General features: G+C 47.6%; 1 protein-coding gene across 1 annotated transcript in view; it reads left to right on the top strand.

The window, feature by feature from the left end:
* The window catches only part of ACACB (acetyl-CoA carboxylase beta), an 89,615-nt gene that overhangs the window by 58,606 nt on the left and 14,765 nt on the right, over positions 1 to 16,244 (top strand). The window contains exons 31-44 of the mRNA XM_038762529.1: positions 162 to 261; positions 407 to 514; positions 1,559 to 1,615; positions 1,868 to 1,909; positions 2,067 to 2,282; positions 4,006 to 4,161; positions 4,763 to 4,966; positions 6,015 to 6,170; positions 7,266 to 7,388; positions 9,099 to 9,368; positions 10,674 to 10,771; positions 12,181 to 12,301; positions 14,058 to 14,168; positions 15,029 to 15,172. Coding sequence (XP_038618457.1) covers positions 162 to 261; positions 407 to 514; positions 1,559 to 1,615; positions 1,868 to 1,909; positions 2,067 to 2,282; positions 4,006 to 4,161; positions 4,763 to 4,966; positions 6,015 to 6,170; positions 7,266 to 7,388; positions 9,099 to 9,368; positions 10,674 to 10,771; positions 12,181 to 12,301; positions 14,058 to 14,168; positions 15,029 to 15,172 — 1,906 coding nt within the window. The remainder of the gene's footprint in view (positions 1 to 161; positions 262 to 406; positions 515 to 1,558; positions 1,616 to 1,867; positions 1,910 to 2,066; positions 2,283 to 4,005; positions 4,162 to 4,762; positions 4,967 to 6,014; positions 6,171 to 7,265; positions 7,389 to 9,098; positions 9,369 to 10,673; positions 10,772 to 12,180; positions 12,302 to 14,057; positions 14,169 to 15,028; positions 15,173 to 16,244) is intronic.

Here is a 16,244-nt window from a genome sequence, read left to right as displayed (position 1 = left end):
CTTCCTTGGCTTGAGTGGGTGTCTAGGGGTAGAGGGTCTACCTTCGGCCCGGTGACGTCTAGGCAGATCTATTGACTCCAGGCAAAAGACTTAAAAAAAAAAAAAAGGTGCTCCCCTGGGGGTTGGTGCAGTCTTAATATTGGGCCTTTGGATTCCATTAGGAATTTCGATGATGTCATTTCCTGCTTTGCCAACCTGCCCAAGGACTGCCCCCTGTTCCATGAGGCCCGATCCACCCTGTACTGCGAGGAGGACAGCAAAGTGAGTGGCTGGCCCGCTCCCTGGTTGTGAGAGTGGAGGGTGGAGACCCCCACCACCACCCCATCCCCCCGTCCCCCCCCGCCCCGGCCTTGTCAGCGGAAGAGGCGCCACTTCCTGCTGCCCACCGGTGTGTGATGTCTTTCAGAACGTGAGGGAAGAACCCATCCATATTTTGAACGTGGCCATCAAGTGTGCGGATCACCTCGAGGATGAAGCTCTTGTGCCAGTCTTTCGGACTTTTGTGCAGTCGAAGGTTCCGTGTTTTTGATTGAAAAGTAACTGTGCTCTGGCCCGGTTGTGGGTTGGGCCTGGGAGGGAGAAGGGCAAGTGGGAGAACACTGGCTTAACACTCTTTGATTTCTTCGGACACTTGGTTATTGAGTAATTTCATGGTATAGCCTTAGTCTTCCTCTTTTTTTGTGTGTAGATGACATTGGTTAAGCGCTTACTATGTGCCAAGCACTGCACTTAGCACTGGGATAGATACAAGCTCACCAGGTTGGATATAGTCCATGTCCTACACGGAGCTCACAGTCTTAATCCCCGTTTTACAGATAAGGTGTCTGAGGCCTAGAGAAGTGAAGTGACTTGTTTAGGGTCACACAGCAAGCAATTGGGAGACCCGGGTTTAGAACTCTGGTCCTCTGATTCCCATGCCTGTGCTGTGAATAGGCCATGCTATTTCCCATATATGTTACCTTCCCTGAAGCAGACTAGAGCAGTGGAAAGAGCACAGACGTGGGAGTCGGAGGACCTGGGTTCTAATCCCAGCTCTACCACCTGTCTGCTGTGTGACCTTGGGCAAATCACTTAACTTCTCCATGCTTCTGTTCCCTCATCAGTAAACCAGGGATTAAATCTTCCTCCCTCCACTTTGGATTGGGAGTCCTATGTGGGACAGGAACTGTGTCCAATCTGTTTATCTTGTATCTACCCTAGTGCTTAGAACAGTGCTCGACACATAGTAAGCGCTTAACAATAAATAAAAAAAATAAAAAAACAAGGAGCTTACAGTCTAATAGGGGAGACTTGGAAACAAAAATGGTTGACAAACAGTGGGAGGTGGAGACAGAACTAGGATAAGATAGATAGTGGTGCGAATGTCAGGAGGAAATGCCGGAATGGAAAATTGAAAATGCAAGGACAGAGCCAAGCTTCAGTTTTGCAGTTGGTCAAGAGTCTGAAGGCTGCGTCAGTCAGGAAAAAAATAGTTTTGTGAGGCCTTTGTGTTCACTAAATTCGGTCCTGTTCAAGACCCAGAGGTTGACCTTCAGTTTTTTCTCTGCCCAAAATGCAGAAACACATCCTGGTGGAGTACGGTCTCCGGAGAATCACGTTTTTAATCGCCCAGCAGGTCAGTCCACTCCTGTTTCAAAATGCTTTGGTATTTTGAAACCTCAGCCGTTTCACTTCAGCAAAAGCCTGATCACATCAACTTTCATAGACTTTGTTGGTTTGAAATCAATCAGTTCTGGGCCTAAAGAATTCTGTTCCAGCTCCCGCTAGTCACGGAATGGGGGCTATATTCATAGCCCTAAGAGAAAGTAGAATAGGCTCATTTCAGTGACTTTAACTGACCTGCAATTTGTTTGAATTCTTTTCACAGAGAGAATTTCCCAAGTTTTTTACTTTCAGAGCGAGAGATGAGGTACGTCTTTGTTTCCCGGTTCTCTCAGTGGGGGTCACTGTGCCCTCTGCCTTTACGCATTCATGTAGCACAGAGGCACTTGACAAGCAAGAAGAAAGCGCCTCCCCACCCCCTGCTCAATGCTAACCCTGTGTTTCTGCTCTCCGTTTGTCCCCAGTTTGCTGAAGACAGAATCTACCGCCATCTGGAGCCCGCCTTGGCCTTCCAGTTGGAGCTGAATCGAATGCGGAACTTTGATCTGACCGCGGTGCCTTGTGCCAACCATAAGATGCATCTGTACCTAGGAGCTGCCAGGGTGGAAGAAGGTGCTGAAGTAACCGACTATAGGTTCTTCATCCGGGCCATCATCAGACACTCTGACTTGATTACCAAGGTAAAAGGCCGGGCCATGGCTCGGTTGCCGCTTGAGGAGAACGTGGCTTATCCCCTCCACCAGTAAGCCCCTTGTGGGCAGGGAGCATGTCCATTGTAATATTGGACTCCCCAAGTGCTTAGTACAGAGCTCTGCCCCCCTTTCCTCCCTTCTGCATCTCCCTGACTCGCTCCCTTTGTTCGTCCCCCCTCCCAGTCCCACAACACTCATGTCCATATCTGTCATTTCTTTGTCTGTATTAATGTCTGTCTCCCCCACGCTGTACTGTAAGCTCGGTGTGGGCAGGGAAGGTGCCTGTTTATTGTTATTCTTGTTGAGTAGTACGCTCCCAAGTGCTCAGTACAGCCTCTGCACATAATAAGCACTCAGTGAATACCACTGAACGAATGAATATGAGGAGGGAGGATGTTCCAGGCCAGAGGCAGGAGGTGGGCAAGGGGTCGGGGGGCGAGGTAGACAAGATGCAGGTACAGTGAGAAGGTTGGCAATTAGAGGAGCCAAGTGTGCGGGCTGGGTCGGAGTGGGTCCACTGCTGCGGAGCCATGCCAGGTCATCCTGGCCGCGGCCCAGCTTGAGGACTTTCTACCCACGTCGGGCTGCATCCCGGCATGCGACAGGGACTTCAGATCCTCCTCCTTCCCAATTCTGGAGAGGCACATGGAAATAGCCCAGGCCTGGGAGCCACTTGTTTCCTGTGTGTGACCTTCAGCAAGTCACGTTACTTTTCTGGGCCTCAGTTATCCCATCAGTAAAATGGGGATTAAATCCTACTCAGTCAATGGTATTTATTGAGTGCTTATTATGTGCGGAGCATTGTTCTGAGGACTTGGGAAAGGACAATATAACATAATTAGCCATCACGTTCCTTGCCCATAACGAGCTTCTGTCCAGGCCGTGGGCCCCGTGCAGGACAGAGACCGTGTCCAACCTGATAACCTTGGAAGAGCAGCAGGATCTAGCGGAAAGAGCGTGGGTCTGGGAGTCGAAGGTTCTGGGTTCTAATCCCAGCTCTGCCACATGTCTGCACTGTGACCTTCGGCCAGTCACTCAACTTCTCCGGACCTCACTTATCTCCTCTGTAAAATGGGGATTAAGACTGTGAGCCCCATGTGGGACAGGGACCGTGTCCAACCTGATTACCTCCTATCTACCTCAGAGCTTAGAACAGTGCTCGGCACATAGTAAGGGTTTAATAAATACCACAATTATTATTATTATCATTTCAGTGCTTAAAACAGTGCTTGGCACATAGTAAATGCTTAACAAGTACCATTAACAATTCCCCGCCACCCACCCACCCCCCCAAAAACCCCTCTACACCTGGGGAATCTCTCCTAAAACTCTTATTTGAAGAGTAGGGAAAGTTTCTTTCTTTTTTTTTCTTTTTGTAATACTGGGCTCCCGGAAGCAACATCAGGTGTTTAATTCTCTGACCCCTGAGCATGGCATCTGTTGTGTGCCTACATTCATTCATTCATTCATTCAATCGTATTTATTGAGCACTCACTGTGTGCAGAGAACTGTACTAAGCACTTGGGAAGTCCAAGTCGGCAACATAGAGAGACGGTCCCCACCCGACAATGGGCTCACAGTCTGGGGGGGAGACAGAAAACAAAACATGTGGACAGGTGTCAAGTCGCCAGAATAAATAGAAGTAAAGCTAGATGCACATCATTAACACAATAAATAGAATAGTAAATATGTACATGACATGCCATGACAGGAGGCCTCCTTCGAGTACCTGCAGAACGAGGGGGAACGACTGCTCTTGGAAGCCATGGACGAGCTGGAGGTGGCCTTCAGTAACACCACCGTCCGCACCGACTGCAACCACATTTTCCTCAACTTCGTCCCCACGGTCATCATGGACCCTTCCAAGGTTTGCCGTTGGGGTTCTCGGGCTGATCTCCTGCCCCACCTTGGCCGGAGATCCTCTAGTTGGGCGCCATATCGTTTCCTCAGACCCGGGCTTAAATGGGGTTGTTTGATGCAGTGGAAGGAAACCTCAGTTCCCCAGAGGGGGAGAGGGTGCCTTCTGTGTGATCCGGAGGGTGCCCCGGTCCTCATGGCCACCCTTAATTGAGAGGTGTGGGGCATAACGGCCAACAGCCTGGCTGTGTCTTCTTGGTTGGGAAAGGAAGGGAAATGGGGAGGGAGGAAGGAGGAGGCTTAAGGAGCAGCAGTACTAGGTGGTTCACTCTAAAAACTGCTCCCTGGGAACCAAGCCCCTGGTTGCAGGGCCAATTTGCTCCCAGGCCAAATGGATCTGCCTTTGGAGTGGAGATGATGGTGGGGAGGGGTCTGCTAAAGAAAGACCCCTTGGCGATTGCCCAAAATCACCTCACGGAGGAGCAGAAACTGAGCCCGCCCCCCCGTACTTAGGGACATCGGGTAGATTCGCTTGTCTACTAGTCTGGCAGCATGGAAATACAGTGTGTGTTTTCCGTGTATGTGTATGTTTCCGTGTGTGTGTTTGGCAGATCGAAGAGTCGGTTCGCTCTATGGTAATGCGCTACGGGAGCCGCCTGTGGAAACTTCGTGTCCTGCAAGCTGAGGTCAAGATCAATATCCGCCTGACCACAACCGACAGCGCAATCCCCATTCGCCTCTTCCTGACCAACGAATCCGGTTACTACCTGGACATCAGTCTCTATGAAGAAGTGACGGATGCCGGGACTGGAAACGTAAGGATGGGAGTTTCAATTTGTTTGCCAGTCCCGGGGAACCTTAGCAAAAATCTCTGTCCTGTTTAGACATGAGCCAGTCAGTTGGTGGTGTTTGCTGTGCACTTACTGTGCGCAGGGCACCGTACTAAGCTCTTAGAGAAGTACAGTAAAACAGAATGGGGTAGATGTGATCCCTGTCCACAAGGAAGGCAGTGTGGCCTAGGGAAAAGAGCATGGACCTTTGAGTCAGAGGACCTGGGTTCTAATCTCAGCTCTGCCACTTGTCTGCTGTGTCACCTTGGTCAAGTCACTTCACATCTCTGTGCCTCAGTTGCCTCATCTGGAAAATGGGGATTGAGACTGGGAGCTCCATGTGGGCCAGTGACTGTGTCCAATCTGACCATCTTGAAAACTAGAGACTCACATTCAAAGCAGGGAAGAATGTGGCCTGGTGGAAGAAGGAAGGCTTGGGGGTCAGTAGACATGGGTTTCTAATCCCAGCTCTTCCATTTGCCTGCTGTGTGACCTTTGAAAAGTGACTTAGTTTCTCTGTGCTTCAGTTTCCTCAACTATAAAATGCAGATTCAATCCTCATTCTCTCTCCTACTTAGACTGTGAGCCCCAAGTCGGGTTCAACTGGTATCTATACCAGCACTTACTGTAGCACTTGACAGGAAGCACTGAACAAGTACCATAATAATTATTACTATTATAAAGGCATACGAGTATTCCGAGGAGAGGAATGAAATACATCTTACTGATGGAATTTGGAGGTCTGGCTTGACTTTAAAAAACCACCTTTCAAGTGCTATCACAACTACCCTGCGCTGAAAGTTCTCCGCTGGGATTGAGTTGTTAGCTTATCCTTAGGACGGTTATGATTTCTCTGCACAGACTTTCTCCGCAAGACCTTCAAACCGCTGCAGTTTCGTATGGGGTTTAGCAGTTTACAAAATCCCCCACTCCCCACGTTGATATGATTCTTCTGCCACTTCCCCCCTAAAAATTAGAAATGTGGCGGGAGAGCAAAAGACAGTTCTCTCCTGTTCTCTCTCTTCAATTGTAGATCATGTTTAAGTCCTTCGGAGATAAAGAAGGTGCTCAGCATGGAATGTTAATCAACACTCCGTACATGACCAAGGACCTGTTACAGGCAAAGAGATTCCAGGCCCAATCCCTGGGAACTACTTACGTTTACGACTTTCCCGAAATGTTCCGGCAGGCAAGTCCTCTGACCCGAGCGCTTTATTGTAGTTGCCATGAGGACCTCCCCGGCCCTTATAGGGTGAACTCTTGGAAAGTTTTCCTAACGGACACCAAGTCGAAAGCGTGAAACGTCTAGGAGAACCGGTATTGAAAGTGATAGTTTTGCCTATCTATCAATCATATTTTATTCAATCATATTTGTTGCGCACTTCCTGTGTGCAGAGCACTGTATTAAGCGCTTGGGAGAGTACGATAGAACAATAAGCAGCCACATTGCCTGCCCACAACGTGCTTGAGTACTTAGTGCAGATCATTATAGCAGGCATGTGGAAGAATACGTTCTAAAAATTGGTGGTCACATTCTCTGCCTATAACAAGCTTACGATCTAGAGGATGACCTTCCAGTCTGTCAGCGGTATTTGTTGAGCACTCATGTGGGCAACACTGTACTCAGCTCTAGGGAAGGTAAGTTCGTTGTGGGCAAGGAATGTGTCTGTTTATTGTTGTAGCCTCCCAAGCTCTGAGTATAGTACTCTGCACTCAGGAAGTGCTTGATAAATTCAATTGACTGACTGACAATATATCAGATTTGGGTAGTGTGATCCCTGCCCATAAGGAGCTTATCTACAGGAAGAGACAGACATGAGAATCCATTATGGACAGGGGAAATAATAAAGCATAACAATGTTAACTAAGTGCTGTGATTAGAGAAGCAGCAGCTGCTAGAGAAGCAGCATGGCTCAGTGGCAAGAGCACGGGCTTTGGAGTCAGAGGTCATGAGTTCAAACCCTGGCTCTGCCAATTGTCAGCTGTGTGACTTTGGGCAAGTCACTTAAATTCTCTGGGCCTCAGTTCCCTCGTCTGTAAAATGGGGATGAAGACTGTGAGCCCCCCGTGGGGCAACCTGATCACCTTGTAACCTCCCCAGTGCTTAGAACAGTGGTTTGCACATAGTAAGAGCTTAATAAATACTGTTATTATTATTATTCAACGGAATGCCGTTGTGAGGTAGACCCTAGTGGTGGGCATTGAAGGGGTGTGTGTGTGTGAGTGAGAGAGAGAGAGAGAGAGTGAGTTCATTTTCTCTTTTCCTTCCTCCCCCTCATTATAGGCTCTGTTTAAATTGTGGGGTTCCTCAGACAGGTACCCCAAAGATGTCCTGACTTGCACAGAGCTGGTGTTGGATTCTCAGGGCCAACTGGTCCAGATGAACAGGCTACCCGGAGGCAATGAGGTAAGAGTGGCAGGAAGCAGCGCAGGTACTGTGAGGAGAGCCCCTTCTCCCAGAGAGGCAGACCATATTCTGGGCTGGGGATACCCAGACCAGGGTTATCCGGCGGGGTTTTGCGGCTTGTGCAGGCCGGCATTGAATCGCACCCCTTGAAGTGGATTCCTTTATCGTGGTGACTTTGAAATGGTCAGAGGACAATAATAATGACGCTATTTGTTAAGCGTGTACTATGTGCCAAGCACTATTCTAAGCGGTGGTGTAGATACAAGCATATCAGGTTGTCCCACGTGGGGCTCACACTTTTAATCCCCATTTTACCGATGGGGTAACTGAGGCACAGAGAAGTTAAGTGACTTGCCCAAGGCCACATAGCAGACAAGCCTCGGAGTCGGGATTAGAACCCATGCCCTCTGACTCCCAAGCCAGGATGGTGTATGGTCAAAGGAACCTATAGTATTGGACCGGAACTACCCTATTCATTTTCTTAATTACCTCATTTTTTAACATTTTTAGAAGATTAAAGCAAGGGCGGAGCTGTTTTGGGGACCCGAAAAGAATTAAATGTAGCAATAAAGGGAGGAGAAAAGAAATGGAGAGGGAGAGAAGAGGGCACTTGAGACTATATCTCTTCCATTACACTCTCCCGAGACCCACATACAATCAATGAATTTATCATTCCCCGAAGCAGCTTGGCCTAGCGGATAGAGCACGGACCTGGGAGTCGGGGAATCTGGGTTCTCATTCCAGCTCTGATACTTGCCTTAGGCAAGTTACTTCTCTGTGCCCTAGTTTGTCATCTGTAAAGTGAGTTTTAAATTCCTGTTCTCTCTCCTACTGAACCCCACGTGAGCCCCAGGTGGGAAAGGAAATGTGTCCACCATGATTATTTTGTATTTACTCTTGTGGTCAATAAAGTGTTTTGCACACAATAAACAAATACCACAATTATTATTATTTTTATCACCATCAATGACATTTATGGAGTACTTACTATGTGTTGAGCAGTGAACTAAGAGCTTGGGAGAGTACAATCCAACAGAATTGGCATACATGGATCCCTGCCCGCTATGAGCTTATTATTTCCTCAAAAATTGGTGTGAGGCAATTTTGCAAGTATGTTTCCCACCCTCCTGCCCAAGGGCCTTTTCTGTCTCTCTTATTGAAATTGAACTGAGAAATGTAAAATGCTTCCCCTGGGCCACTCACTACCTGTCAACAGAGGGCCTGAAAACTCTCAGGTTAGACAGAGTCCCTGTCCCACATGGGGCTCACAGTCTTAATCCCCATTTTACAGATGAGGTAACTGAGTCCTAGTGAAGTGACTTGCCCAGGGTCACACAGCAGAAAAGGGGCAGAGCCAGAATCAGAACCCGGATCCTAACTCCCAGGCCCATGCTCTGTCATTCATTCATTTTCATTCAATCATATTTATTGAGCGCTTATTGTGTGCAGAGCACTGTACTAAGCACTTGGGAAGTACAAGTCGGCAACAAGTCGGCCTATCCTCTAGGCCACACTGCTTCTCTGCTTAGTTCAATGCTCTGCACATAGTAAGCACTCAGTATATACCATGATTGATTGACTGAGCAGGGAGTAGGGGAAATGAGGGTTTAGTCTGGAGGAGGTGTGTTTTTTTTTTTTTTTTTTTAACCTCTCTTCTTTTCCCTTCCTCAAGAAGTTGCACTTGCCTCCCCTGTTTCTTCATCTTACCAGGTGGGCATGGTGGCCTTCAAAATGAAGCTGAAGACCCGAGAGTATCCTGAGGGCCGCGAAGTGATCGTCATCAGCAATGACATCACGTTCAAGATCGGCTCGTTCGGGCAGGGGGAAGACCTCCTGTTCCTACGGGCTTCGGAACTGGCCCGTGCCCAGGGCATCCCCAGGATCTACCTCTCAGCCAACAGCGGAGCCCGTATCGGCCTGGCCGAGGAGATCCGGGACATGTTCCGGGTGGCCTGGGTGGACCCAGAAGACCCTTACAAGGTATGCAGTCTCTCCTTGCCATGCCGGGAGCTCAGTAGTGCCAGGGTGTTACTAATAATTATTAATTATTATGGTACTTATAATAATAATAATAATGATATTTGTTAAGGACTTACAATGTGCAAAGCACTGTTCTAAGCACTGGGGGGATACAAGGTGATCAGGTTGTCCCACGGGGGGCTTACAGTCTTCATCCCCATTTTACAGATGAGGTACCTGAGGCCCAGAGAAGTTAAGTGACTTGCCCAAGGTCACACAGCTGACAATTGGCAGAGCCGGGATTTGAACCCACGACTTCTGACTCCCAAGCCCGTGCTCTTTCCATTGAGCCACGCTGCTTGTTAAGCGCTTACTATGTGCCAACCACTGTTCTAAGTGCTGGGGTAGATACAAGTCAATCAGGTTGGACACAGTCCCTGTCCCACATGGGGCTCATATACTTAATCCCCATTTTACAGGTGAGGGAACTGAGGCACAGAGAAGTGATGTGACTTGCCCAAGGTCACACAATAGACTTGTGGAGGAGCTGGGATTAAAACCCAGGTCCTTTTGACTCTCAGGCCCTTTCTCTATTTATTAAGCCACACTGCTTCTCTGCTAGAACTGCTATTAGCAGTAGAACTAAAACTACTACTAATAAAAATATTGGTATTTGTTCAGCACTAACTATGTGCTAGGCACTGTCCTAAGCACTAGGGTAGATAGCAGATAATCAGGTTGGACACAGTCCCTGTCCCACATAGGGCTCACAGTCTTACTTCCCATTTTACAGTAGACATCATCACTCGAAATGAATGAGCTATTATAGAAAAGGAGTTCATCACTGTTTGGGTTTTTACTGCCATCATCATATAACACAATAATAATAATTGTGGTATCGGTTAAGCGCTCACTATGTGCCAAGCACTGTGGTAGGCTCCAGATCCTCGGGTTGGACACGGTCAGTGTCGCCCGTGGGGCTCCTGGTGTAAGAAGGAGGGAAAACAGGTATTGAATCCCCATTTTGCAGAGGAGGGAACACAGACACAGAGAAGTGAAGTGACTTGCCCGAGATCATACAACAGACAAGCAGCCAAGCTGGGATTAAAACCCAGGTCCCCTGACTCTCAGGCCTGTTCTTTTCACTAGGCCACACTGCTTCCCATAAAGCACACAGTTGAAGCACCTTTCCCTGGGGGGCTGCTTAGGGGATGAAATAAAATGAGTCACATACCATCTCTTCTCCACAGAAGCATCGCATCTTGAAGCAGCAGGTATGGAGGGGAACTTGATCCAGCAGTTAATTCTCTTCTGTTTCATTTCCAGGGGTTCAAGTACCTGTACCTGACTCCCCAAGACTACACCCGAATTAGCTCCCTGAACTCTGTCCACTGTGAGCACGTGGAGGAAGGAGGAGAATCCAGGTAAACCGTGTCTAGCTTTGCTTTCCCCTTCTTGGGCTTATCATTGCTTCAGCTGTACGTATTGAACTCCTCCTATTTGCAGAATACTGCCCTAGGCACTGGGGAGAGGTTGACAGAATTAGTAGAAATGTTCCCTAAAATAAAAATGAATAATGGCATTTGTTTAGCACAGACTATGTGTCCAGCGCCAGGGTAGAGTCAAGGCAGTCAGGTCAGACACAGTCCTTAGCCCACATGGGAGATCACAGTCTAACTCGGAAGGAGGGGGATTTAATCCCCATTTTGCAGATGAGGAAACTGAGGCCCCAAGAAGTGAAGTGACTTGCCCAAAGTCACATAGTAGACAAGTGGCAGAGCCAGGATTCGAAGGTAGCTAGGTGACCCTGTGTAAGAAGGAAAATGTGTGACCCTGCCCTTGGGGTCCTTATATTCTAACAGTGGTGATGATTATAACTTTAAGAGTGAAAAATATATGCATGTCAGGGGAAGTGCAGAGGTGTAAGAGAAAGGGAAAGGGTGCATTTCAGTGGAACAGCCTAGGGACACTTGGTCAAGTCTTTAGAATCCTTCAGAGAGGAAGGACATAAATTAGGTCCAATGCAAAATGTCTGAGGAAAACAGCCCACGACTTCGAGAGCCTGGCTTTTGGCCACCTGTTCCTTTTCCCCCTGCCCACACAGTCCTATTTAGAAAGGCAGTGTGGCCTAGTGGCAAGAGCCCAGGCCTGGGAGTTAGTAGAACCTGGGTTCTGCTCCCGGCTCTGCCACTTGTCTGCTGGGGGACCTTGGGCAAGTCACTTAACTTCCCTATGCCTCAGTTACCTCATCTGTAAAATGGAGATTAAGACTATGAGCCCCATGTGGGGCATGAAATGTGTCCAACCTGACTATCTTGTATCTATCCCAGTGCTTAGGAAGCAGTGTGGCCTAATGGATAGAGCTCGAGCCTGGGAGTCAGAAGAAGCTGGATCCTAATCCTGGCTCTGCCATTTGTCAGCTGTGTGGCTTTGGGCAGGTCACTTGACTTCTCTGGGCTTCAGTTCCCTCATCTGTAAAATAATAATAAATAAATAATGATAGTATTTGTTAAGCATTTACTACGTGCCAAACACTGTTCTAAGCACTGGGATTAAGACTGAGAGCCCAAGGTGGGACAGGGACCCTGTCCAAACCAATTTCTTTGTTTCTACTCCAGTGCTTAGTAAGTGCCTGGCACAGAGTATGCGCTTAACAAATACCCCAATTATTATTATTATTATTATTATTACTAGTGCAGTACCTGGCACCTAGTAAGTGCTTAGCAAATGCCTTAAAAAAAAAAAAACCTAACAGAAAATAGAGGAGCTTCTGGGAAATGGCCCCGGTTCTGGTTTCCGAGCTAGCTTGTTGACCGTACGCCGGGTCCCTTAGGTACGTGATCACGGACATCATCGGGAAGGACGACGGGCTCGGAGTGGAGAACCTGAGGGGCTCAGGCACCATTGCAGGGGAGTCGTCCCTGGCTTATGAGGAAATTGTCACAGTGAGCATGGTGAGTCTTGGCCTGACCTCAGCGGCCCTGGAAAATACCCCTGCCTCTTGGGCGAACCAGTTATTCGCGAGTTAGAAACAATTAGGATTGTTTTAAAAAGATTTCTGTTGCAGTGACTGTCTCCCCTCTTCCCTTCCCATCCATTGGCTTTCTTCCGTATGGGTGGTCTTTGCCGTGAGAAGCAGTGTGGCCTAAGGGATAGAGCATGACCCTGGGAGTCAGAGGCACCTGGATTCTAATCCCAGCTCAGCCAATTGTCTGCTATGTGACCTTGGGTGAGTCACTTTATTTCTAGGTGCTCGGTTGCCTCATTTGTAAAACGGGGATTAAGACTGTTAGCCCCATGTGGGACATGGCCTGTGTCCAACCTGATTAGCTTATGTACACCCGAGAGCTTAGTATTGTACCTGGCACATAGTAACCACTTAACAGATACCACAGACACATTACAGGTACCAGAGGAGACTTTGCATGTGCAAACTGAAGTTTTATGCCGTATTTATTTATTGAGCGCTGAGCACTTGGGTGGCTATAGAAGAAACCGTCCAGATTTGGCTAGGCAGGTGTAGTTCTTAAGACCGTGCTTGGAATATGTCATTAGGAAAAGGAGTAGGTGAAATGCAGTGTGCACAAGGCATGTCCATAAATTGGGAAGTCTCTAGGTCAGGAGAAAGAACATCCTCTACTTTTTTTAGTCCACTTCTGTTGTTTATTTTTTTGTTTTTGTTTTTTCAGTGGCATTTGTTAAGCCTCTACTATGTTTTGAGCACGGGGCTAAATGCTGGGGTAGGTATAAGTTAATCAGGCCTAATAGAGTCCCTGTCCCATATGAAGCTCACGGCCTAAGTAGGAGAGAGAACAGGTACTGAGCCCCATTTTGCAATTGAGGAAACTGAAGCACAGAGAAGTTAAGCGACTTGCCCAATGTCACAAAGCAGAGAAGTGGCAGTGCCAGGGTTAGAACCCAGTTCCTTTGGCTCCCAGACCTGTGCTTTATCCTGTAGGTCACACCGCTTCCACACGATTCCACCCGGAAGAACACAATCCAGCCCAAATTAGTCTTGAGCCTGATCAAAAAACGGGAGGGTGGCAGGTCATTTGGGGAACAGTTTTAGCATGGATGTATTTCTTGAATGCCTATTGTGTGCAGAGCACTCTATTAAGCCTTGGGAGAGTACAGTGGAGCACGATTTCTGCCCACAAGAGGCCTACAGTCTAACAGGGAAAAAAGCATATTGGCAGAGATTGGACAATCGTATTTGAGTGTTTGGGCAGAGCGCTGTACTTAGGTCCTGGGAGAGAGCAGTAGAGCTAGTAGACAGGATCCCTGCTCTCAAGGAGTTCAGAGTCTAACAAGGATAAAATAGTTGTCCCCGTGCCCCACCAGCTTAAGAAAATGCAGCAAGGTCCAAAGACTTTAAAGGAAAAAAAAAGGGTATTTGTTTAAGTGGTTACTGCGTGCCAAGCACTGTTCTAAATGCTGGGGTAGATACAAGCTAATCAGGTTGGACACAGTCCCTGTCCCACATGGGCTCACACTTTTAATCCCCATTTTCCAGAAGAGGTAACTGAGACACTAAGAAGTGAAGTAACTTGCCCGAGATCACCCAGCAGACAAGTGGCGGAGCCAGGATTCGAACCCAGGTCCTTCTGACTCCCAGGCCCGGGGTCTATCCACTAGGCCACGCTGCTTCTCGGGAAATCCTTCAGAGCCCATTTCCTCTATTGACCCAGTGGATGCCTCCCCTCTAAATAGGTCACTTGCCGGGCCCTCGGCATTGGGGCCTACCTGGTGCGGCTAGGCCAGCGGGTGATACAGGTGGAGAACTCCCATATCATCTTGACTGGGGCCAGTGCTTTGAACAAGGTAACACCATTTTTTATCTATCCCCCAATCAGCCGATAACTGTCACTACTCATTGATCCCGACTGCTAAGCGCTTCGGAGAAGCCAAAGCAATTGGTCAGTACGATCCCTGCCCTCAAGGAGCTTACGATCTAACAGGGGAGGCTGACAAACACAAGCCATTCAACAGTATAGAAAGATAAATAGAAAAATAAGGCTAAATTAACATGTCAAGAATATGCATTTTGCTCTTCGGGGCATTTCTTTTTCTTAAAAAATCAGAGAGGTTGCATTTGAGGACTTTGCATTAGCAGCTGATATCCTATAGCCCCATGAACTTTCTCCCTGTGGCCTACTAAATACTTGTTAATGTCCTCTTTCTCTCCTTTCCCCTCCATGTCAGAGTTTAAATCTTCATATTTGAAACGTGTGTAGCTTTTGGGTAAGCCTTGGTTCTGCCGTGGGCTGTGATGGGCGTTTTGGAGAGCCCTGACAAAACTTTGTGATTGTGGGGGACAAAAGAGCTGCAAGAGCAGGGGGATTTTCGTCACTCTGTAGGATGTAAGCTGTTGCTTCCCAAAGTCTCCCCAGGACCGGGACCCCAAAATCCCAACTGTCCCAGGATCGTGGAGGGGGCAGGGTGGGTGTAGAGCCCCCCAAAATGAGCCTTCCCATTGTGGGCGACCACTCATTTCACACCCAAACCGATTTTAAGGGTGAGAGAAATGATCCGTTAAAGAGATTTCCATGGTACTCACGTTCAGTGAAACAAATGAAAATGAACGGCGCAGTGTGTGGGGGGAGATGCTAGATTATTGAGTTGGGGTTTTTTTGTTTGTTTCTTTTTTAAAAAAAATTATGCGGCTGATTTTCTCTGAACAGGTCCTGGGTCGTGAAGTCTACACATCAAATAACCAGTTGGGTGGTGTGCAGATAATGCATTACAATGGCATTTCCCACATCACGGTTCCAGATGACTTTGAGGGAGTCTATACCATCTTGGAGTGGCTTTCGTATATGCCCAAGGTACAGTATCGGCAAAACTACAGCAGGTAGGCTGCAGTTCTGTGTGGAGTTTCATTGCTGGTTTGAAGATTGAGGGGTGACCTTACCTTCTCCAAAGAGGTTTCACCTGTTGCTCCATTTTTGAATAATTATTCCATTTTCTTGTGTTTAGCATGTGTCTTCAAAGGGGCACCTCCATAGCTTACGGACCCTTCGATTTTATTTTGAGGCTTCCCTCTTGGTTCTGGCTTAACAATAATGTCAACATCTAAGTTTTTATCCCCTCTGCTAATGAATACAATGTTGGTCTTTACCAACAAAACAATAGTATTCGAGTGCCTATTGTGTGTTGAGAACTGTATTAAACCTCGGGAGCATACCATTTAGCGCTTGGGAGAATACAGTATAAGAAACTTACGTATTCCCTGCCCACAGTGGGCAGAGCGCTCGGGAGAGTCCAATAGAATTAGTAGACGTTAACCCTGCCCTCAGTGAGCTTATACACTAAAGGCGGACACTAAATGATGGAAAGGAGGCAGTAAAAGAGTATATGAGATATGCACGTAAGTGGTATGGTATAAGTGATGTGCACCAAAGTGGTGTTGCCAACTGTAATGGGAAAGTTAGGTGGAGGGAGAATTTGGCAAGGAAGAAGAGGAATTTTGTTTTTGGGCATTTTGAGCTTGAACTGCTGATGGGACATCCTTGTGAAGGCAGGAGGGGATGGAAGATGGCAGAAAAAGAAAGCAATCAAGGGCTAGAGATGTACACTTGGGAGTCACTTGCTGAGACGTGGAGTTGAAATCATGGGAGCCAATGAGCTTCCCATGTGAATGAGTGAAAATCGAGAAAAGAAGTGGACTGAGAACAGAGCCTTTTTTTTTTTTTAAAAAAAAAAGGTTTTTAAGTGCTTACTATGTGCCAGGCACTAAGTTCTGGGGTGGATCCACAGTAATCAGGTTGTCCTGCATAGGGATTACAGTTTTAATCCCCCTTTTGTAGATGAGGGAACTGAGGCCCAGAGAGGCGAAGTGATTTGCCCATCTATATATGTATAGATGTGTGTATGCGAGCATGCACCCTTTCTATTAAG

The sequence above is a fragment of the Tachyglossus aculeatus genome, chromosome 21 (assembly GCF_015852505.1).
Source record: "Tachyglossus aculeatus isolate mTacAcu1 chromosome 21, mTacAcu1.pri, whole genome shotgun sequence".
Taxonomy (NCBI): Eukaryota; Metazoa; Chordata; class Mammalia; order Monotremata; family Tachyglossidae; genus Tachyglossus; species Tachyglossus aculeatus.
Note: the sequence above shows the minus strand (reverse complement) of the source record. Positions and strands in the feature narration are given on the sequence as shown.